The following is a 23,971-nucleotide window of genomic DNA, read 5'->3' on the forward strand; positions in this document are numbered from 1 at the left end:
GTTGATAAGAGTGTTAAATACTGTTTAAGGTACATTTTGAACAGATATATAATGTGCGATTAATTAGCGATTCAATATTTGAATTGATTGCCGGCCCTCAATGAACGCCACAGACCGGGGCCAGGATCAATAGAGAATAGAATAAAGAGAATATACATATCATTTACTAACTGAAAAGGTGGATTTAGTGTCATGTTTGATGTAGAAAGGTGTTTTTAAGTATTTTTCTTAGTACCCAACTAACCCATGCTGTTTAACATCCGGTTCAGCTGACGGTGTGTGTGTGTGTGTGTGTGTGTGTGTGTGTGTGTGTTTCAGCTGCTGAAGGCCAGGTGCTGACATCAGCTCATCTGATCTACATGGGCAGTCAGATCGCGGAGGGCATGGCCTACCTGGAGGACAGGAACATCGTCCACAGGGACCTGGCCGCCAGGAACGTCCTGGTGGGAGAGGACCTGGTCTGCAAGGTGGCCGACTTCGGACTGGCTCGGATCATTAAGGTACGGTCGGCGGTGTGTGTGTGTCTGTAAGCGAGAGAGAGAGATGGCACGTCAACACAGCATCATCCGTCAGGGAACCAGATCTTATTTTAGAATAAAGCTAATTCTTTATCCCTGTTCTTTTTAATATGTATAAGTGTTCCTGTTTTACCTCCAGAGGAGGCTGGTCCTCCTCTATTGTTAGGATGCACCGATACCGGTATATATATATATATAATAATTTAATATATATATTAATTTAATATATATCTATTGATTTAATAGATATATATTCATTTTATATATATATATATATATATATATATATTAATTTAATATATATTGATTTAATATATATAGATATTAATTTAATATATATAAATATATATAAATATATATATATATATATATATATATAAATCGATTCATATACTGTATATATATTCTGTTAACCCTTCACAGTCTCTCCCTACAGGACAGCGTGTACACAGCCAGTCGAAACACAAAGATCCCAGTGAGGTGGACGGCGCCCGAAGCGGCGATTTACCAGCGGTTCTCCGTGAAGTCAGACGTGTGGTCATTCGGGGTGCTGCTGTATGAGATGATGTCACGCGGCAAGATGCCTTACGAAGGTACAATGTTGACCTATTTCTACTTTTTATGGAGAACTACAGCGATATAAAGTGAGCAGATTGATTCCAGTGTGTTAACCTGTTTATTAATGAGTAGAGAGAAGTATGACAAGTATGAGAAGTATTAGAAGTATTAGAAGTATTAGAAGTATTAGAAGTATTAGAAGTATGAACACTCTCCCAGTGACACAGTCACACAGCTGGGTGTGCATTGTGTGGTTACACCCTCCTCAGATTAGTATGTGCTTTAAACTGAGAACATTTTTGATAAGTAGTTTGTTGATACAGTAGAATAATGTCATTTGGAGAATACAGTTTTAATCACCGGTGTTTGTTATTATCCAAAAAGCTAGTCACATAGAAGAGGTGTACATCAAGCTGAAACCTGAAGATTGATCTGAGAAGCAGCTCAGAGATGCTTCTAGTCAGAAATCTGAAATAAACATGAACTAATTAATTTATTCATTAATTATTTTAAATTAATTGTAAAAGTGATTCCCGACCTTAAAGGGACTGTTTGTAACTTCTTACACGTATAAATCATTGCGGGTCGGTGTCTCATGCGCGCTCGCGTGTGGCTACATCTGTTAAGATTTGATAAATCTTTAGTTGTGGGCCAACCTTAAAGAAATCTCAATCAACTAAGAATAAAACGACCAATTAGTCAACTACTGGACTAAGAGCGGTCAGATTAGTCCACTACTGGACTAAGAGCAGTCAGATTAGTCCACTACTGGACTAAGAGCGGTCAGATTAGTCCACTACTGGACTAAGAGCGGTCAGCCCGAGTAAACTCTCATGCTTTTATTATCTGCCCCTTTTTAGGAAAAAGCAACAAGGAGGTGTTGGATCTGCTGTCGTCGGGGTTCCGGCTGCCCTGTCCAACCCGCTGTCCTCAGAACATCTACCGCATCATGATGGACTGCTGGGCTGCCGAGCCCTCCAAGAGACCGTCCTTCCACGCCCTGCACAGCCAGCTGGACACCATATACGCCAGGATATATTTCAAGACTATCGAGGTATAGGAGAAGCAGATCGTCTGCAACAATCAATGGCAGGATGGACTGCAAATATGGAAGGAAAGGGGGGATGAGAAATAGCAAGGAATATTCTCCTCCCCCATGCAACCCCCACTTCCACAACAGGGTATATATATACTTTAAAAACACCAAGGTGTGAAAGGACAGAGGGAGGAGAGCGTCAGGAGTGAATGATGGAGAAGACGCTCGCCAAATCAAAGAAGAACAAGGAGGAATACTTTGTTTCTTAGGCTACAGCGAAGCGGACAAATGAAGGAATGAAAGTAGCCTGAGAACGGTGTGTAAATACACTGAAACCCTCAGCACATTCACAGAACCAATGGTTTTTAATTTTATACCCTTTTTGTGTTTTATAAATAATATTTTATTACCTCTGTATGTGCCATGTCTGTGGATGCACACTTTGAAATGTTATGAAATCACAGGTCACCTGTCTGTTGACTGCAGAGCCACAGGTCACCTGTCTGCAGAGCCACAGGTCACCTGTCTGCAGAGCCAGTGCTAAAAATCAAGGTTATGTGCAATAATTAAGAGCTTGCTGGGTTTTTAGCCACGCTAGCGGCCCGCTGCTACACATGTTGGGGAAATGTCTCGACACAGATCAAACTGATTGCCGTGATATTTGGTAAAGAGCATCAAGTTCCCCAAAGGATGAATCTAACAACGTAGGTGATCACAAGACTTTTCATCCAATCACAATCTCCTCTTTTATCCAACACTTCTATCTTATTATTATCAACTATTGACCAAACTCCCATCAGCTTCAGCTGGACTTTCAGATTAAAGGATAGTTTAAAGTTATCTCTGAATGATTACAGCCACCATTAACTCCGTCATTGTTCATATGACATGCGAGAAAGATAGACTCCAAATGTAATGGTATTCAGCTTTTCACCTAAGAAAGGAAGGGTAGAAGTGTATTTCCCAAAAATATTCGGCAATAAAGTGCTGCAGGAATGAGTCCTAAAACACGGATATAAGTTATTAAACTTTTATTAACCGATAACCGACCCTCGTTAACCGATTATTAACCGTTAACCGACAAGATCAGTGCGTTGTATGCAGCGGTGCGCCAGCTGCAGAGTCTGAGGACAACAGACAACTGAGTCCTCAGTTCACCCAGGGTGACCCTAATCCTGAAATAAAGTCTGTGGTTAACACGAGCTTAAAGGGATGGTTCGGGTGTTTTGAAGTGGAGTAGTTTGAGGTACTGATCCATAGTAGGTGTATTACTAACAGTAGATGACGGCCGACATGAGCACCGGAGCGATGCAATACAGTACTGTGGACGGCAGAAAAACATATTTTAGCCACCTAAAAGAAATCAACATCTGTTTAAGAGTATGCTGTATTTTTAATATTTTCCGACGTTGAACTGAGCTGAAAGTGAAATGTATCTGAACTGTTTTTGTCATCTGAGCCTGCTCATAGACATATATACATAGACGCCGCATTGGACGATACACAAAAACAAACATTGCCAATCATTAATTAGCACATTAAGCACGTCAGGATTGAGCTCAAAGGCTAAAGTACAGCTGAGGCTGACGAGCTCTCTCCTGTGAGATGTCCTGAAAAGGTCACAGATCTATCATTCGTCCTGTTTGATTTGTGTGATGGCTCAGGACAAAGTCAACCTTTTATACCCCGTTAGAGGAAGGGCTGCACAGTTAATGGAATATTAATGGAGATCACGGTTTTGGCTTCCCACGGTTAAGTGAACGTGATGGACTACCACGTTGACGTTTAAAATGCGCGCTGCATTTCGGCTTCACTTTTGGGGAGCTGTGATGCCCGTTTTGAAGCCTCGAGTTCAGCGTTTTTTGTTTTTTTTTTGCAACCAGAAGTGACATCAGAGGGCGGAGCAAAGTACAACCGAACGCTGACATTTTTAGGCAACCAAACATTTTATAATTAACTTTGATGAACTGAGAACGCACCGTGAAAGAGTTAAAGATGAAAACACGGACAACTCCCAAGCCCAAAAGGTTTAGTACAACTTTATTTTGATGCAAATATTACTGTAGATTAGCAGGAATGTAGCCCAACATGGAAGAGAAAGCAGCGCTCTGTTTATTTATAAATGTGGAAGTGCAATAAATATATTTTGTCCCTAAAATCAGTGAATAATCGTGATATAAATATTGATGAAAATAATCATGATTATCATTTGAACCATAATGGAGCAGCCCTTATTAGAGGTAAAGTCAAACGTTTCTCTGTGTTTTTCATCCATTCAGCGGTTTCTTTGTGGCATTGCGGCGCCTCTAGCGTGGCTGTAGTCTGTTAGTCTTCTTATTAACCACGAGCATTAAAGTATTTTATTCAGCCTATCTTCTGTTACAGGAGTTTCAGAAGGTGTTGGCATTTTGGCAACATGTTACATATCTAATAGAGCAGTTCTCTAGAGTAGTACGGGATTTGTTTTTATCCTCCTGTGATCAATTTGTTTGGGGGGTGGGGGGAGCTGACCCAGTGCTTGAGAAGCCAGCGGGCCAGCGGGCCATGTGTAGAGGCTTTAAGCTATTAAACCTCTTTTAGAGGCTCACAGTAATGTGGCCAGTTACAACTAGAGTGCCTATGTTTACACCACAGACCGTCCACACACTACACTTCAACCTACTGTAAAGAACTACACAGATGAGCCTGCACAGTGAATCAGTGAATCAATGAATCAGTGAATCAGTGAATCAGCCATAACCTGGAGGCTGTTTTTGGGAGTTGGGGGGGTGGGAGTGGGATTTCTGCACCAGAAAATTGTACAGCAATGTTGCAATGCAATGCAATTTGAGAACAATGCAACTTTTGTCTTTTATGCATGACAATATACAGCAGACAAAGCCAAGTTCAGGGAACTGTAGCCATAATCACCAAATCACAAGATTGCGTTGTATGTTTTAGGCTGAGTGCCATCAGGTACCGAACACCAGTAGTGCAAAGAATAAAATATTTTAAGTATTGTTTTAAAATGTGTCTGTGTGCTTTTTATGATGTCGTCTGTCTTTGTCGTGTGCATGCAAAGAAATCCAGGAAGAAGGACAAATGAATGTGGGATGAAAGTAGAACTTGATGTAGAGTTTAGCCTGAATACACTAACACACATTTGAATGTACTGGAAGTGTTAATGCTGAAATGAAACGTATTAGCCCCGAAACTCAGGGCCACTGACGAAGGATGTTTCCATGGTGAGTGCTAATAATTGATCGTAGTGTATCATGTGGCGATCGGTCGTCCTGCCTGTTTGGAGATCTTGGCAGCAGAAGTCAAAAGTAAAGTGTGAATCTGATCAAGAAGAGGAGCTCGTTCAGCGGCAGGCTGCTGCTCCCCAAGTGCTCCACAGACTGACTCAGGAAATCCTTTGTCCCCCGAGCCATCAAACTGTACAACACCTCTCTAGGGAGGGGGGGGACAAAGGAGGACGGTCTGCAGGACAGATAATAATGCACTATACCCACTTTTAACAGTCTCTTCTGCACTATATTCACTTTTTTAATAGTCGTGTATCACAGCTGTTACTCTGCACTATATTCACTTTTAACAGTTTTCTTCTTCATCTTGTATTTTTATATCTGGTATATTTTTTTGTTCTTTGCACTACTAACTTTTTTACTGCCTTTTTACTAACATGTTTTTGAATTTCCCTCGGGATTAATAAAGTTACTATCTATCTATCTATCTATCTAAATGAAGAGTAAAAGCATGCATAATAAATGAGGCGTGCTGCGTATTCTAAGAATGTCTTTGTGGTTTTAGTTCCGCCCTTTTACTGGCATTGTTCTCAACCCGACCAAGTAGGACGGATTATAACACTAAATACTGTGTATACTGTGAGTATACAGACACTGATACAGACACACAGAGTGAATTCAGAAACGTTAGCTTTCAGGGGAACAACAGAAGTATTATTGGACTTCTCTGTGAACAGGTGACTGACGGTGTCGTACCGTATCTCCCTCCTTTATACGACACCTTGTCTGAACTCACACAGAAAGGAACTTCCTGACTGGAAGGAGCTGCTGTGAAGATAAGATAAAGATACTGTATCTGCTGGCTTCTCGTGCCATAAATATCTGGTTCCACTGGTGACTCACAGATATAATCACAGTTAAGACACACACAGGGTCAAACTATGCCAGTAATGACGTCACTTCACCTGGAAGTTCTGCCTCACGGAGCTTCTGTGGCTCCGTATAAAAGGTGCTCAGACAGAAAGCAAAGCAACTTTCCACAAATCTGACCGCTGGACCGTTTCTTGTGTTTCTTCGCCCCAAACAGACGACGTACTAACTGTACGTTAGCTGTGAGCTCGCTAGCAATGGACTCCACCATCCTTATAAAAATAGTTATTAGTTGCATCTAATGAGTTTATAAATCATTTATTAAAACCTTTATAAATCAGGTTAAAGCTGCAGTGGGTAGGAATAGAGCAAATATGATTAAAAAATATATATTTTTATAAAACTGTCACTATTGGTTCCTTCAAATGGGGTGGTGTTTACCGTGTTTATGAGTTGGGAATGAATAAAGTCATAACTTTACGAGAAAAAAAAAAATAACACATTAGATTATTTATTCTCGAAATCTCAGATTTATTTTTTTTCCTCAATGTGGCCCTAATACTCCGTCGTACTGTCGTACCGTAGACCTACAACAATGATCAATAACAATGAAAATGTAAAAAAAAAACAGTTATTCATTTCCATGTTCATAAATCCACAGGGAGCCTCTGGAGAGGAGCTGAAGAACTGCTGACCTCTGACCCCTGACCTCTGGTCTAGCCCATTAATAACAACCTGCAGTCAGGTTATAGTGAGGTTGATGACGCATCATCTGTCAGAGAGGCGGGTTCTTGGTTCTCGTGTCTTCTATCATCGGCTGGCATCAGGAAGTATCTGTCAGTGCTGTGAGAGCAGTAAGAGCAGTAACAGTGAGTCTCTCTCTCTCTGAGGATTCCTGTCGCTCCATCCTCTCATACCTGTCCAACAGGTGTATCCGGCTGACGCGCTGTGACGCGCTCTGAGGCAGAGGAGGAAGAGGAAGAGGAGGAAGAGGAGGAGGAAGGCTCCAGCTAGGGGGTCATTCATGGTGATCTATGGGTGAGTGTCTGCGCAACAAGTGCCCGTGTCTGGTCGCACTATGGCAGAGAATTACAGGTGAGAAGAAGCCTCCTGCAGCAGAAGGAGGAGGAGGAGGAGGAGGAGGAGGAGGTGAGGAAGAGGAGACACCACCGAGCCCGGGGCTCCAGGACCGAGCCCCGGAGAGCGGGTCCTTCTACACGGCTCTGTGGCCGTTCGAGTCCCGCCACGCCGACGAGCTGTCGTTCCTGGAGGGAGATCTGTTCAGCGTCATCAGCCGAACCGGAGACTGGTGGACCGCGAGGAAGATCGATAAGAACGGGTGCGTGCTGAACACCGGGATCGTTCCCAAGAACTACCTGGACCGGGCCGAGTCTCTGAGGATGCAACCGTGAGTGGTGTTGTTCTAAGTAATATCAAAGTATCTGGTAACATGTGAAGTATTCCTCTGGCTCATTTCCAAACAAAACTTCCAATCACTTCAGCTTCTCTCTGTGATTTACTGAGTTAATGACCTGTTGTTATGCAACATACAGTCATGTAGTTTGACCCATTTAAAGAGAATCAAACCAGTGGAGGATGGTGGAAATGTTTCGATGTAAATACTGTCCATTAATTAACATAAATAAACTGTAAAAAAAAAATGATCTTTATATAATTAGCCTTTATTACTGTAATTTTACAAGAAATATTTTACTTTTAACATATATTTATTGTTAGAATAGTCATACACTGTAAATCTAAGACCATTTACATATAAATCACAAATGAAACATGTCATTTTACGTTGCAAAAGCCCAAATTCACATTAACTCAAAAGTTTTGCAAAAAAAAATCTGTATTTTTACAAGAAATATTTTTAGAAATCTTTTCTTCTAACATAAATTAATTGTTAAAATAGAGTCATAAACCTCTAAAAACAGAATAATTATCTTTAAAAATGATCAAGAAAAGCTTAAATACAGATAATTACGATTGTGATTACAAAAAATACTGTAACAGAATTTATATTTATTATTAAAATAATAAATTGTACACCAGTAACTTGGTAAACGATCTTCAAAATTAACAGAATTTATATTTATAATTTTTAAAAAATGGTACACAAGTAATGTGGTAAAAAAATATTCAAAATTAACAGAATTTTTATTTATTATTAAAATAATAAATCACACACCAGCAACTTGGAAAAAAATATTCAAAATTGACATAATTTATATTTATTATTAAAATAATAAATTGTACACCAATAACTTGGTAAACAATCTTCAAAATTAACAGAATTTTGATTTGATATTAAAATAATAAATCGATCACAACTTACTTAGTAAAAAGAATCTTCAAAATGAACGTTCATACAGCCGTGACTTCATATCATGACAAACAGGACACACTTTTCTGCGTCACATTCACCCCTCAACTCTCTGTTGTATGTAACACTGAGAGAAATGTCAGTTCCAGTTCTCATAATGTCAGTCCCGTGCCGGTGTGTCTCTTAGCAGTGATGCAAACACTGCGGCAGTCAGCCTCACCACTTCTTGTTTTGTCTCTCCTCTCTCTGTTTATTGCTTCAACAGAATGGGAAGTGTGTAATGTGAGGTTATTCCCACATGCTGCAACAGCTGCTGGAGGGCTGAAACTCATTAGAGGGTTGCTGGTTTTTAATTATATTATTGGCGAACCAGGATGTTTTTCCTGAACCTAACTAAGTGGTTTTGTTGCGGCCGTGACCATAGTTTTGTTGCGTGGCGTAAAAATGACACACGAAAAGACAAAAAATGTGTTCTCATGATACGCAGAGTGTCCTTGTGATGTCACGCTATTTATACGCCTTCCTGTGTTGATTCCAAAAATTATTTCAGAATATATCCTCCTCTATTACACAATATCTCAGAGCATTATTTTGAATATCACAGAGTTAAAGCTTGAAACCATGCAACCATTTCCTAATAATTACTTTCATTTATGTCTTTCTGTCTTGATCCAGATGGTTCTTTGGGACAATGAACCGCTTTGAGGCCCAAAGCCACCTGCTGGGACAAGGAAATGACAACGGATCCTTCCTCATCCGATGTAGCGAGAAAGACGACATTGGATACGTTCTTTCAGGTGAGCTATGACGGAGAGGGTGATGGAGGAAGCCCAGAGAGAGAACGAGACGCGTTTGGGTGTGAGTGGTTAAACTCCCGGAGACCCGCGGACCGACTTTACTGTCTTTCAGAGACTCTAGTAGGTTTATTTATAGAGTTAGAGAGACCTAGAGCATTCAGAGGATGGATGGATCAGACTAGAGACCTAGAGCATTCAGAGGATGGATGGATCAGACTAGAGACCTAGAGCATTCAGAGGATGGATGGATCAAACTAGAGACCTAGAGCATTCAGAGGATGGATGGATCAGACTAGAGACCTAGAGTATTCAGAGGATGGATGGATCAGACTAGAGACCTAGAGCATTCAGAGGATGGATGGATCAAACTAGAGACCTAGAGCATTCAGAGGATGGATGGATCAGACTAGAGACCAAGAGCATTCAGAGGATAGATGGATCAGACTAGAGACCTAGAGCATTCAGAGGATGGATGGATCAGACTAGAGACCTAGAGCATTCAGAGGATGGATGGATCAGACTAGAGACCTAGAGCATTCAGAGGATGGATGGATCAAACTAGAGACCTAGAGCATTCAGAGGATGGATGGATCAGACTAGAGACCAAGAGCATTCAGAGGATGGATGGATCAGACTAGAGACCTAGAGCATTCAGAGGATGGATGGATCAGACTAGAGACCTAGAGCATTCAGAGGATGGATGGATCAGACTAGAGACCAAGAGCATTCAGAGGATGGATGGATCAGACTAGAGACCTAGAGCATTCAGAGGATGGATGCAATTCTTGCAGAAATCTCCAAAATGTCAAAAGTTTTTGATCCCAAATCACAGCATGTCTTTTTCTCTGGTGGTCCTCAAGGTCTTGGTGTCTTAATGTGGTATATTGAAGGGATTATTCATAATTTTTATTAATTCTCCAGTGGTAAAAAATGGTTAAATTTAGCACCAAATTTGTGGAACAAATGGTATCAACCCCAAACATTGCTGTAACAACTTATGAGACATAATAAAGCATGAAGATGACCATCATATACTTCTATCATAATGTTCTGAACTCTTATACACTTTTACAATTTATTTTAAATAATTAATTAATGAATTCATTCATATTTTTTTAATTCAAATTAATCTTCAGGTTCCAGCTTTCAGATGATGTACACCACTTCTATGTGACATCTACTGTTGACCTGCTATCTCCCCCTAAAGAACCCCTGGGTTCCCCTAAAAGAGACTAGAACTGCTCCATTGTGGATCTCAGGGGGTTAATAATACTGTGAACCTTTGTAAATCCCCTCTGCTTGATACGAAACCACGCTTACGAAATGTTAAGACAGTTTCCATCAGAGAGAGGGAAGTTGGTCCCAAAGCTTGCTGCTGTATTTCTACCCTCCACCAACAACATAAACAAAATCTCCAGTCTGCATCGGACCAGTCTACGTCGCCTACTGTATCCCACAATGCAAAGCGTTGGACCGCTACAGGCTGTGGTTACAACAACAACAACAGCAGCCAAGAATGGCTCGCTTTTTTACATTTTTCGTATCTATTTCATCACTAAATTCACTTGTGAATGTGTTTGAGGAGAGAAATCACCTGTGTAGATTTAGAATATTGACAGTTTTATGATATTAGACGGTGAGTGGAATATTTGCTCCGACGTTTTCAGAGTTGAGAAGCTCCACAAACTGCCGTGACGGCTAGCTATAGCGCCTGCCGGGGTCGCTGCCTCTCCAGCCAGGCGGTCACGCTCACAGACCGCTACGAGCTGCTGGAGCTCTCTAGAGACCGGTCTGTAGACGAGGGCTTTTATTTCTTTGTGTTAAATATCACAACACAGATGTCCATTATAACATTAACAGGAACCTGTGGTTATCTGCCTTTTGGAATTGAGAAGCTCCACAATCGCCCGCGGGCGTAGCTCGCCCGCGGGCGTAGCTCGCTCGCCAGCCGGCCAGTGAGGCTCATAGAGCGGCTACAGAGCAGCAGGAAGTGGCGAGGGAAGAGGAGAGGGAAGAGGGGAGAAGAGGAGAGAGAAGAGGAGAGAGAAGAGGGGAGGGAAGAGGAGAGGGAAGAGGGGAGAAAAGGAGAGAGAAGAGGAGAGAGAAGAGGGGAGGGAAGAGGAGAGAGGAGAGGAGAGGGAAGAGGAGAGAGGAGATGAGAGAGGAGAGGAGAGAGAAGAGAGGGAAGAGGAGAGAGGAGAGGAGAGGGAAGAGGAGAGAGGAGATGAGAGAGGAGAGGAGAGAGAAGAGGAGAGAGGGGAGGAGAGGGAAGAGGAAAGAGAAAAGGAGAGGAGAGAGGAGAGAGGGAAGAGGAGAGAGGAGAGGAGAGAGAAGAGAGAGGAGATGAGAGAGAAGAGGACAGAGAAGAGAGGAGAGGAGAGGGAAGAGGGAAGAAGAGGAGAGAGAAGAGGAGAGAGAAGAGGGGAGGGAAGAGGAGAGGGAAGAGGGGAGAAAAGGAGAGAAAAGAGGAGAGAGAAGAGGAGAGGGAAGAGGAGAGAGGAGATGAGAGAGGAGAGGAGAGAGAAGAGGAGAGAGAAGAGGAGAGGAGAGAGGAGAGGAGAGGGAAGAGGAGAGAGAAGAGGAGAGAGGAGAGGAGAGAGAAGAGGAGAGGAGAGGGAAGAGGAGAGAGGAGAGAGAAGAGGAGAGGAGAGGGAAGAGGAGAGAGGAGATGAGAGAGGAGAGGAGAGAGAAGAGGAGAGAGGAGAGGAGAGGGAAGAGGAAAGAGAAGAGGAGAGGAGAGAGAAGAGAGGGAAGAGGAGAGAGGAGAGGAGAGGGAAGAGGAGAGAGAAGAGGAGAGAGGAGAGGAGAGAGAAGAGGAGAGAGGAGAGGAGAGGGAAGAGGAGAGGAGAGGGAAGAGAAGAGAGGAGATGAGAGAGGAGAGGAGAGAGAAGAGGAGAGAGAAGAGGAGAGAGGAGAGGAGAGGGAAGAGGAGAGAGGAGAGGAGAGAGGAGAGGAGAGAGAAGAGGAGAGAGAAGAGGAGAGAGGAGAGGAGAGGGAAGAGGAAAGAGAAGAGGAGAGGAGAGAGAAGAGAGGGAAGAGGAGAGAGGAGAGGAGAGGGAAGAGGAGAGAGAAGAGGAGAGAGGAGAGGAGAGAGAAGAGGAGAGAGGAGAGGAGAGGGAAGAGGAAAGAGAAGAGGAGAGAGGAGAGGAGAGAGAAGAGGAGAGGGAAGAGGAAAGAGAAGAGGAGAGAGGAGGAGAGAGAAGAGGAGAGAGGAGAGGAGAGAGAAGAGGAGAGAGAAGAGGAGAGAGGAGAGGAGAGAGGAGAGGAGAGGGAAGAGGAGAGAGGAGATGAGAGAGGAGAGGAGAGAGAAGAGGAGAGAGAAGAGGAGAGAGGAGAGGAGAGGGAAGAGGAGAGAGGAGAGGAGAGGGAAGAGGAAAGAGAAGAGGAGAGAGGAGAGGAGAGAGAAGAGGAGAGAGGAGAGGAGAGGGAAGAGGAAAGAGAAGAGGAGAGAGGAGAGAGAAGAGGAGAGAGGAGATGAAAGAGGAGAGGAGAGAGAAGAGGACAGAGAAGAGAAGAGAGGAGAGGAGAGGGAAGAGGAGAGAGGAGAGGAAAGAGGAGAGGGATGAGGAGAGGAAAGAGGAGAGGGAAGAGGAGAGGAAAGAGGAGTGGGAAGAGGAGAGGGAAGAGGAGTGGGAAGAGGAGAGGGAAGAGGAGAGGAAAGAGGAGAGAAGAGGACAGAAAAGAGAAGAGGAGAGGAGAGGGAAGAGGAGAGAGGAGAGGAAAGAGGAGAGGGATGAGGAGTGGGAAGAGGAGAGGGAAGAGGAGAGGAAAGAGGAGAGAAGAGAGGGAAGAGGAGAGGGAAGAGGAGAGGAAAGAGGAGAGGGAAGAGGAGAGAGAAGAGGAGAGGAAAGAGGAGAGAAGAGAGGGAAGAGGAGAGGAAAGAGGAGAGAAGAGAGGAAAGAGGAGAGGGAAGAGGAGAGAGAAGAGGAGATCAGTCCTCTGTTTATTTGCTGGAACTGAAAAAGCAGTTTGAGTAAATGTTGTGGATGAATGTTTTATATTTCCCGTCTCCCCTCGTTGATGATCCTGTTGGTCTGACTTCACTATGAGCTGTTAGAATAAATAGTTTAAACCTGCAGTATCTTATAAAGTTAACAAACATAACATAAACAAATTAAAGTTGTAGTTTCAATAATATAGTTATAGTGGTACGAGTGTGCAGTGCTTTAAGAGCTGGTTCAAAGGTTAAATCCTGGTCTAACAGACTGCTGAATACATCACTTTAACTGTTTCATACTACTGAGGACCGCAGTACGCAGTATGTACTGTATACTGTATACTGTGTACTGTATACTGTATACTGCGTTCCTCAGTAGTATGGAGTAGGCGGTTTCGTATACAGTCTCAGTGTAGCGTGTCACATACACAAAAAAAACTACGAAGTATAAAAAGCAGTAAGATGTTGGTGTTACAGTCCTACGCCCAGACGTGTGCAGACATTAATTCAGTTAAATAAAAAGTGGTAATAATCTGTCCCCGTGTGTTACAGTCACAAAGCATTTCACTGCTGCCCTTTCAAAGAGCAACAGCACCAGCGTAAACACAGATAATGTCAGTATTTATGTTTTCCATCATTTCATGCGGCGTACTAATCCGCACCTTTCAACATAACCATCAACAGAGCCTTCCAAAGTTATGCAAACCAAGCCAAACCTGCAAAACTAAATAAGATCCGAGTAATAAACTGAAATAAGACAAACATTAAGAAGCACCAACATAAAGAGGTGCATGACAGTAACAGCTTGATATTCCTATTAGACGGTAAACTGCAACGCTTTGGTAACGAATATAAAGAGATATCTTGAGGTTAAAAGTGTAACTGGATCTTTGCATTTAAACCATTTCTGCTTTTTTCTGAGTTGTTGTTTTTGTGTGTGAATCTTTCTGCAGTGAGGTCCAGCAGTCGGGTGAAGCACTTCAAGGTCCTCAAGACGGAGGAGAGTAATTATCACGTGGAGTACAACCACCACTTCGACTCTCTGATCGACTTGGTGGAGCACTACTGCGTCAACAGCCTGAACAACACCGGCAACCTGGGAAACCCCTGCAAGAGGGTAGGACGGGCGCCGGGTTCCTGCTGGGTCTCTATCGGTTCTGCTTGTTTGTTCCTCTTATTTCTGGTCATGTGAAAACAAGAAGTTTTGTTGCTACAGCATTGTATACTAATGTGCCTCCTTGCAGATGTGCTATACTGTATATAGTTCTCTTGCAACGGAGCCTGAACACAAAACTCACAAAAGGAAATTGTGCAACAAAGATGCAGAAGTTAACAGGAATCAAAATGGAAAATGCAATAAGTCTTTTAGATGCCTGTCAGAACATCTGCATCAGCATTCAAGGGACTATTTGTAACTTTCAGAAATGCTGCTTAACAGCGACGCCTGTGGCCGTGAAATCAATGAAAGTCAGCATCGGGCTCGTGCCTGCTCGCTCTACATAGACATGAACGAGCATCGCTCAAAACAGTGAGGCGACACACGTCAGCTAAAAGCACAATATCACTCTATATTTCAGCTGCTTGGCAGTAATGTTAGCTGACCAGACCAAGGTCTCTCCATGAATCAATGCTGATACTTTGTTTGCTTCTCCTGCCTCAGCGCAGGCTTCAGCAGCGGGGCTCCGCAGCGTGTCTTCCTGTTCTCTCCGCCTGCAGCCGTAGTGAACAGGGAGACACCGGCACCCGTTCGGTAACAAGATGACAAGGTTTCTCTCTGCGGAGCCCCGTCACTTCACAAGACACGGGAAACCTCTGTTGGTCTGGAGGAACTGCAGCAGTTATTTCTGCACAAACGTCCACTGAACATTCACTAGATAGTCTCAGAGCTAAACTAACTCTTCTGCAGTGTGTAGTGAGCGCGCGTTCACGTCTAGACGTGGAGCGAGTACGCGAGAACGCGCGCTGTGTCAGTGAAGGCAAGCAGGCAGAGGAGCGGGGACGCCGGCCACACGCGAGCGCGCATATACGAACGCGCATGTGTCCCGACCCGGTATATTTATACGCTTAAAAAGTTACAAACAGTCCCTTTAAGAAAAAAATTGTTAGATTAATCCAAAATTAAAATAATTTGAGCTACAGCATCAAACCTTTTTTTAACCCAAATTCTGTGCTTCTGAGATTGATTGATGTTCATTGTGTGTTGTTCATTAACCTTAGCCTATATGCCTGGATGAGAATGTATGTACTTGTATGTACTTGTGTCCCTTTATGACCTACCTAAGCGTGTGCATGTGTGTTGCCTCCATCAGAAAAAGCCCAACACTCCAGATCTGAGTCATTTTACGGTGGATGAGTGGGAGCTCCCCAAAGAGGAGTTCACCCTGGAGGAGGAGCTGGGCAGCGGCTACTTCGCCAGCGTCTACCGGGGACGCTGGAAAAACTACATCAACGTCGCCATCAAGATCATCAAAAGTGGTATTTCATCATCTCCGTTGATCTGATGAAGCTTGATTTAATAGATTAGATGGGTATCTGATCAGGAGGAGAACACTTTCATCCAGTGGTCTAGTCAGAGCCATGGGCTCTAATGTGGTGGAGGGTTTTATCTAGAAACTAGTAAGCAGCAGTGGATCTAAAATACTCATTACAAGTTAAAGGGCTGCATTTAAAAGTTTACTTAAAAGTAAACAAGTATTATCAGCAAAATGTACTTGAAGAATCAAAAAGTATTATTAGATTGTGAATACTGATGCTGTTGTGAGGTGATTATGAAGAAAAAACTGACCCAAATTGGGGACTTTTCTGGATTTTTCTCCAATTATTTATATATAAATAACAAACTCAGATGAGATATTGATTCATGAATATATATATATATTCATTTATTTTATTATTATTTTATTATTAATTAATTTATATATATTTATATATTTATTTATATATTCATTTATTTATTTATATATTCATTTATTTATATATTCATTTATTTATATATTTATATATTCATTTATTTATTTATGTATTCATTTATTTATATATTTATGTATTTATATATATATTTATATAGTGATATATTTATTTATATGTTTATTTATTTATTTATATACTGTATGTATTTATATATATATATTTATATATATATATATATATATAAATGAATAAATAAATAAATCTATATATTTATTTATTATTGAAAATCAACCAATTAATAACACAAAACAATGACAGATATTGTCCAGAAACCCTCAGTGTAGTATATGACATGGTTGGTACCGATGGATTCTTTAGGTTTTTCTAGTTTCATGTGATGTTACTATCTTCACTCCAGCTTTAAAACTGAGCCACTACAACGTCTGAAAGATCGGTGACCCCTCGGATTTTTAAGAGGTTCATTTGAATTCACAACTTGCGTTAAAGAAATGAGTATATTGTATACTAGTCTATAAAACACCCCCCCTCCCTGGCCATATCAACCAGACCCGCATTGTATGACCAGCCAGTGGGCAGGATCTCACTCCAGCATTGCGAAACAAATGGAAAGAAAGTTGTAGTTTGTAATCGTGGCTACGTTTCTGGATGAGCGTGCATAAGGTTGTAATTGCATACTGGTTCTTGATGTGGCTTAAAGATGTTGTTGTTTATCCTTTAATTAGTTGTGTAATCGGTGAAAGTGGCCCAATGTTACAGGTTTATCAGTGCAAAACATTTCACCGATTCCCCGCTGTGTATCTGACTTATAACCTCTGGTTTTGTGGACGTATAACATGTGTATGTGTGCGTGCACGCCTGTGTCATAGTTTATTTATTTCATGAAACATAATGTTTAATGTCTAATGCTTTGATGCCGACCCTGATCTGTGTTATCATCGCATTAACGTTGACAGCCCGAAAATCTAGTGGAGATAAAGTAAGATATTCCCCTCTGAGTTGAGTAAATGCACTGATGAAAACTGACCTTTGTTGTGCAAAAACAGAGAAAGGCATTGTCGGTAACGTGTTAGACCACATTTGAGTGAAACTGATGAGAGACAGAAGAGGAATGTAGAGAGATGCATCATGGGAATCTCCGTTGATGACACCTCCGTGTGCTGTCATACATTTATTGGCAGCGATGTCATGTGTGGAACACGGAGTTGTAGTTGTATTGTTAAAACACGGAGTTGTATTGTTAAAACACGTAGTTTTATTGTTCAAACTGGCGTCTTGTTGTGCAACAATCTGTCAGATTATTTCCTAGTTGTGTAGAAATTCATCATCTTTTTTGGGCATGAAGTGTGTGCTAATGTTAATGCTAGTTGCTGTCTGACTGGTGTTTAAATGGTGTTGTTGTCATCAGACGCCTGTAGAGAGTCAAGTGGGCGTAGTTAGGTGAGCTATTATAGAAGCATGAAGCAAAGTGCAGCCTGTCGAGTAGCTCTGATTATCCTCATGACTCGTTGTACAGTAATACTCTGTGACTCCTTCTCCCTAACAGGAAGTAAAAGGTTTATGTATCTGGTTATTTCCAGGAATCCCTGTTCACGACGTACCTTTAGACTGAGCTGCTTGAGAGAAACACGTTGGAAAACAAACTCAGATGAGATATTGATTCATGAATCGATTAATCAATTAAAGGCTGACCCTGGAAAACGTCACAAAATTGTGATTTGAAATTGTTTGTTTTGTCCAACCAACAGTCTCAAATCTAGAAATCTTCCATTTATATTGGTATAAAACCAGGGATGCACCAATACCGATACCAGTATCGGGTATCGGGTCCGATACTGTGCTCATGTACTCGTACTCGCAAAACGGCTCCGATACAACAGCACCAAACTCACTTTACGGCAGCGTGACGTTAACCTCTCGTCACCATGTTTCGGGTCCTATCACACGCGCTCACGCTCCACCTCCCCGACGGGCCGGTGGTGCGCACGACCCCGCAGGGCCGGGATCCCACCTCAGCCGGCGCGCACCGGCCCTCATTTTCATTGCGTCACAGGGTTTTGCTTGCACCCTCTGACTCGCGCCTGCGTTAGACTCCTTGGTCCGTGTCCTCCGCACTGAGGACAGTCCGCCCCGGTCAACAGTCCCACCAGGAGCAGGGGGCCCCGTCCGTCCCCGTCGGGGAGAGAGTGCGCAGCGAGCCCTTTATCCACGGCCCCGGGAAGCACCTTCACCCAAGCCGACCTAGAGCCGGTGGCGGCGCACCGCCTCGTATGCGGAACTCCCCAGCCGGCCGTGTGTCGCTCACACCCTCCAGCTGGCTGTTAACGAGGGTCTTTAGACACAGAGAAGTACTCGTATCGGTACTCGGTATCGGAGAGTACCCAAATGTAAGTACTTGTACTCGGTCTGAAATAAAGTGGTATCGGTGCATCCCTAGATAAAAAACAAAAGTCAAGGCCAAACCAAATAATGTTTTAGACATTTTTGCTGGATAAAAGATTTTCCTGTCAACTAACTGATGAATCGACTAATCAATTCAACACTAGTGGCTTCATATAGAGAAATAACAGACAATGCAGGCACCAAGCAGCAACTGTAGAAAGAACTGTTGCTACGGCTACGGTTGCTATGGTTGTTGCTGTTTGGGGCTTTACAGGTCAAACAGTTGATGAAATATAGATTACAATCTAAAAGCATCACTAACAAACTGAACACCACAATATTGGTACAAACAGCAGGATTCACTTTGATATCGATCACGACATCGGTCATATTCTTAAGACTAATGAGACTATTTATAATTAGCTCTCATCATACATGCCTTTAGAAAAGAGAGAGGGGGGGGGTGGCGACAAACGTCTCAAGACAGATTCGATTTGATTCAGGCTGGTCTCGTCCACCGCTCGTAGCAAAACCTACAAAAAGTAATATTATCACGATACTTCGGTGCCAATTTGATTGTATTGGGATTTATTTTTGTTGTGATTCTCGTTAACTTTTTTACCTCTAGACCATGAAGGGAAAAAGTTGAGTCATACACTTCTAGGGACTTTTACTTTGGAAAATCTCTAAATGAATCCAGTAAAAATGTTTGATTTTCAGCATGTCTGTAGTCAGAGATGTCCTGAAGTCAAATAGATCAGGATCATTGACAGGAATTATTGATTACATTTATTAACCAGCAACCCAGAAATCAAAGAATAAAGACATTTCCCTCACAGATTAGTGGGATTTTCTTTTTAATCTATAAGGGACATGTAATGTTTTATACTTCTGGTGAATATAATCCATCAATCTGATTTCCATAGATGTATTTAGTATCTACAGTTCCCTTTGTTAACACCTTATTTTGAAAAGCGGACGTAGTCCCACGTGTCTACTTCCTGTAACTTCTCCAAGGTGGTCTCTAGCTCTCCCGTCAGCTCCGTTCTCTTTATCCATCCATGGTCAGCTCCATCGGGGCCGTTTCAATGCAGAGAACACAAATGTCAGTATCTGGGTGCTCTACAGTCGTAGCGTCGGCCCATTTGACCACGGAGACGAGAGCGACGGCCGGCTCCACCGCAACGTTACCGCCATACCATAACGTTACCGCCATACCGTAACGTTTCCTGCTAACTTTTTTGCACTTTTTTTCGGATATTTCACAGACATTTTTCTGCCCTTTTTTGGACATATCTCAGACATTTTTCATACATTTATTTAGGCATATTTCTGACTTTTTTAGGACATTTTTTGGGGGGCATTTTTCGGACATATTTCAGAAATGTTTCAGACTTTTATTCAGATATGTATCTGCCTTTTTCTGACATATTACAGCCTTTTTTGGGCCATATTTTGGACATACTTTGGCATTTTTCCGGACATATTTCAGAATATTTTTTTTACATATTTCAGCCTTTTTTAAGATTTTTTTTCTGACATATTTTGGCTTCTTTCGGCCTTTTTTCTGAATTTTTCAGACTTACTTTCGGACACATTTTGGCCTTTTTTAGAAGTTAGCATGCAGCTTTAGCTCTGCTCTGTCTAGCTCTGCTTTTCCTGTCAATGTGTGAAACCCAAAGTGTTTCCATCCTTTACTGGATGTGTAGTGTTTACCACGCTGGATTTAACATGGGAGGGTGCAGGTCGTATCCACGCTGACCCTCCAACGTTTTACACTCTCTGAGGTTTGTTTTGGTTGACGGATACGGAACGGATATGACGTCACGTTACTCAGACTACCACAATAAAAGCGGTAATTTCCTTCTACCTCCTCATAGACTCAGATGAAGCAAATATATTGATTCTGGTATTAAAACATCTATTTAGAAATCGTTTCAAAAAGATTTTTTTCCCACCCTGACTATATAATGTTTACGAAACACAGAAAAATCCCATCATATTTGTTAAATGGTCAAGATTTCAGTGTGGTTTCCTCTTGCATCTCTCTGTTCCTCTTTCACATCTCTGTCTTTCTTTTTTTTCCATCCATTAATTCTCCGTCCGTCCGTCTCTCTCTCTCTCTCTCTCTTTTTCTCTCTCCAGACTCGGAGTTGAACCACCGTGAATTTCACAGGGAAGTTCAGATCCTGAAGAGTCTCCGCCATCGCCACCTCATCTCTCTGTTTGCCATCTGCACAGCCTCGGCCCCGTACTACATCATCACCGAGCTGATGGAGAAAGGCTCTCTGCTCAGCTTCCTCAGAGGTACAAAAAAAAACAACCTCAGCGGACAAACAAATAACATAAAGAGAAACTCAAAGCACCAAAAAGGATGGTTATTATAGTAAGCTAAACTGAAACGATATTGCCAGGGTAAAAACTAATAAACATCAAATAAAAAATGAACGTAAATTAATTACACCTTCACTATTTATTTTAATTTATTGATTTGTATTTCTTATTCACGACTAGAAGTTTAAAGGTCCTATTAACTGTATAGAACTTCTTGGTTCTGAGCTTTTAACCTTGTTGTGGTCGGGTTCTCGGTGCTGATTGTTATTTTTTCCTGTTTCAGGTCCGGAGGGTCAGAATCAAGACGTCGCGTCACTCGTTGATATGGGTGCCCAGGTGGCTGATGGGATGTCGTACCTGGAGGAGCAGAACAGCATCCACAGAGATTTGGCGGCTCGAAACGTGCTGGTGGGAGAGGACTACATCTGTAAGGTGGCCGACTTTGGACTGGCCCGAGTGATCAAGGTAAGGCAGGAAGAGACACCCAGCGTTTATTTAAAAAGTCAAACCGAGGCTGCAGATTTAATTTTTTTACGATTTCTCCACCAGGAGCCGTTCTACATCACAGAAGATAAAAAGATTCCCTACAAGTGGAGCGCCCCGGAGGCCATCAGCCACGGGAAGTTCTCCAACAAGACAGACGTCTGGTCTTTTGGTGTCTTGCTCTATGAGATCATCACCTGTGGCAGCACTCCTTACCCAGGTTAGTGGAATGATACAAAACGATGAAATGAAGTTCCTCCAGGCCAAAAAGACCTGGAACAATGATATTCACAAAGGCCTGATTGAATCCAGATTGTGATCTTAAAAGGTCGTTACTAATCCTTATTAATCGTGCAGCCCTACTAATACTACTAAACTACTTAAAGTAGATATACAGTAAGTCTACTTAATTCTGCTCATTTCAGGTCCAAAGTGCTTGAATAGAATTATAAAATGTGAGTTTTCACAATGTGATGAAATAAAGAAAGATTATCCCGGTGAAGTTGCACCATCCTGGAGGACGGGTTCAGAGAAGTGAAAGTCAAAGACTGTGCTTGGTGAATATATTTATACATGGCATGGTATGGTAAACCTTTGTGGTTGGAGCAGTGATGGGTACAGCTGCTGTGTGAATGGCGTTGATAAAGGATAGACTAACATCATGGATGGATTACTAAAGGGGCCTAACGGGCACAGGCCCAGGGGCCCAAAGTGTCAGGGGCCCAAAGTGTCAGGGGCCCTCCTGGCCTTCAACTACAGAATGTAACCAACCAGGAAGAGACTCAAAATGACCACAAAGAAACACAAAAAAACTACAAAGAGATGCCAAAAAGATGCAAAGAGACACAAAATGACTACAAAGAGACAAAAATGTATCACAAGGAGATGTAAAATGAGTCCATAAAGATGTGAAAAAAGATGCAAAGAGACACAAAACAACTACAAAGAGATGCAAGATGACCACAAAGAGACACAAAGACTACAGAAATGCAAAATGACCACAAAGAGATTAAAAATGACTACAAAGAGATGCAAAATAACTACAAAGAGATGCAAAATGTCTACAAAGAAATGCAAAATAATTACAAAGAGATGCAAAATTACCACAAAAAGATGCAAAATAACTACAAAGAGATGCAAAATGACCACTAAGAGATGCAAAATTACCACAAAAAGATGCAAAATAACTACAAAGAGATGCAAGATAACCACAAAGAGACGCAAAATGACCACTAAGAGATGCAAAACAACCACAAAGAGACAAAAAATGACTAGGTCTGTACCATGGTGGATGTATTAACGTGTCTGTTCACAGGACATTTCAGTAGAGACATTAAATATATAATATTAGAATAAAAATAATTTAGTTTAACGTTTGTACGGCTCTTAGTAGGCAGACGTTTTACTGGCGTCCGGTAGTCCCCTTCAGTCCAAAATGGCGACGGCATAGCTCTGCTGCTAGGAGCTGATGTTGCAATGGAACGAACTATTGACCTTCACATCTTATTGATATACTGTACGTTGTTTGAATGCGCTGCATGAAGCACAGATGTGGGGGGAACTTTGTAAATCCCACGAGGTCCTCTGGTAACACTACATCACCTCCATCACAACTACAGCTGCTTGAAAGCCTCCAGGTGTTTCTGCAGGTATTTTAGTGTAAATAACTGTTTAACCTCTCATCACTCGTTCTCCCTCAGCCTTCAGCAACCAGGAAGCGTACCAGCAGGTTACCAGCGGTTACAGGATGCCGTGTCCGGCCAAGTGTCCCGACTTCCTCTACAAAGTCATGCTGAAGTGTTGGAGCACGGATCCCGCCGACAGGCCCGACTTCAAGTTCCTCAAGAACAAACTGGACAGCAGCTCCTACGAGATGGAGTGACCGCCACGCCTGACTTCCTGCAGTTCAGCCTGAGCACCACAGCGGGGCGGCAGAGAGTCCGACTCGGAGCAGGAGCTCTTATTTATAGAAACATTTTACAGGCTCGTGCATAGAAAGACTTTGATTGTGTGTTTGCAATGTGCAAACCTGCAAAACTGCAAACCTGCAAAGCCTGGTGTATTTTATTCCGTCCACTAGGCCTGCAACTATTAAGATTACTTTCATTATTGATTCATCTGATGAGTTTTTTTAGAGCTGAAAACATTCCAAAAATGAATGGACAACTTTTTTTTTTATAATTAATTAACAATTTCCGTCTTATTTTAAGCAAAACTGTAAATAACTCTGGTTCCAGCTTGTACAATGTGAGAGTTTGGTGGTTTATTTGGATCTTCTGTGATAATAAAATGAAATATTTTTGGGTTTTAGTCCGTTGCTAAGACAAAAAAAACGTGTTATAGTCAAGTCAGCACACTGACACACTGACAGCTGTTGTTGCCTGTTGGGCTGCAGTTTGCCATGTTATGATTGGAGCATATTGTTTTATGCTAAATGCAGTACCTGTGAGGGTTTCTGGACAATATCTGTTATTGATTTGTGTTGTTCATTGATTTACAATAATAAATATATACACACGTTTGCATAAAGCAATATATTTGTCCACTCCCATGTTGATAAGAGTATTAAATA

General features: G+C 42.1%; 2 protein-coding genes across 2 annotated transcripts in view; both read left to right on the top strand.

The window, feature by feature from the left end:
• The window catches only part of zgc:194282 (tyrosine-protein kinase Srms), a 34,896-nt gene extending 29,776 nt beyond the window's left edge, over positions 1-5,120 (top strand). Inside the window, exons 6-8 of the mRNA XM_037773220.1 lie at positions 319-500; positions 955-1,111; positions 1,937-5,120. Of these exons, the coding sequence (XP_037629148.1) occupies positions 319-500; positions 955-1,111; positions 1,937-2,136 (539 nt within the window). The 3' untranslated portion in view covers positions 2,137-5,120. The remainder of the gene's footprint in view (positions 1-318; positions 501-954; positions 1,112-1,936) is intronic.
• Positions 5,121-7,040: 1,920 nt separating this feature from the next.
• ptk6b (PTK6 protein tyrosine kinase 6b) lies at positions 7,041-23,723 on the top strand. The gene is made up of 8 exons (XM_037773222.1): positions 7,041-7,617; positions 9,214-9,335; positions 14,226-14,389; positions 15,582-15,747; positions 20,728-20,889; positions 21,200-21,381; positions 21,466-21,619; positions 23,100-23,723. The coding sequence occupies exons 1-8, from the start codon at positions 7,244-7,246 to the stop codon at positions 23,279-23,281; spliced, it is 1,506 nt and encodes a 501-aa protein (XP_037629150.1). The 5' UTR covers positions 7,041-7,243; the 3' UTR covers positions 23,282-23,723.
• The last annotated feature ends 248 nt before the right edge of the window (positions 23,724-23,971 follow it).

This window comes from Sebastes umbrosus, chromosome 6 (assembly GCF_015220745.1).
Source record: "Sebastes umbrosus isolate fSebUmb1 chromosome 6, fSebUmb1.pri, whole genome shotgun sequence".
In the NCBI taxonomy this organism is placed as follows: domain Eukaryota; kingdom Metazoa; phylum Chordata; class Actinopteri; order Perciformes; family Sebastidae; genus Sebastes; species Sebastes umbrosus.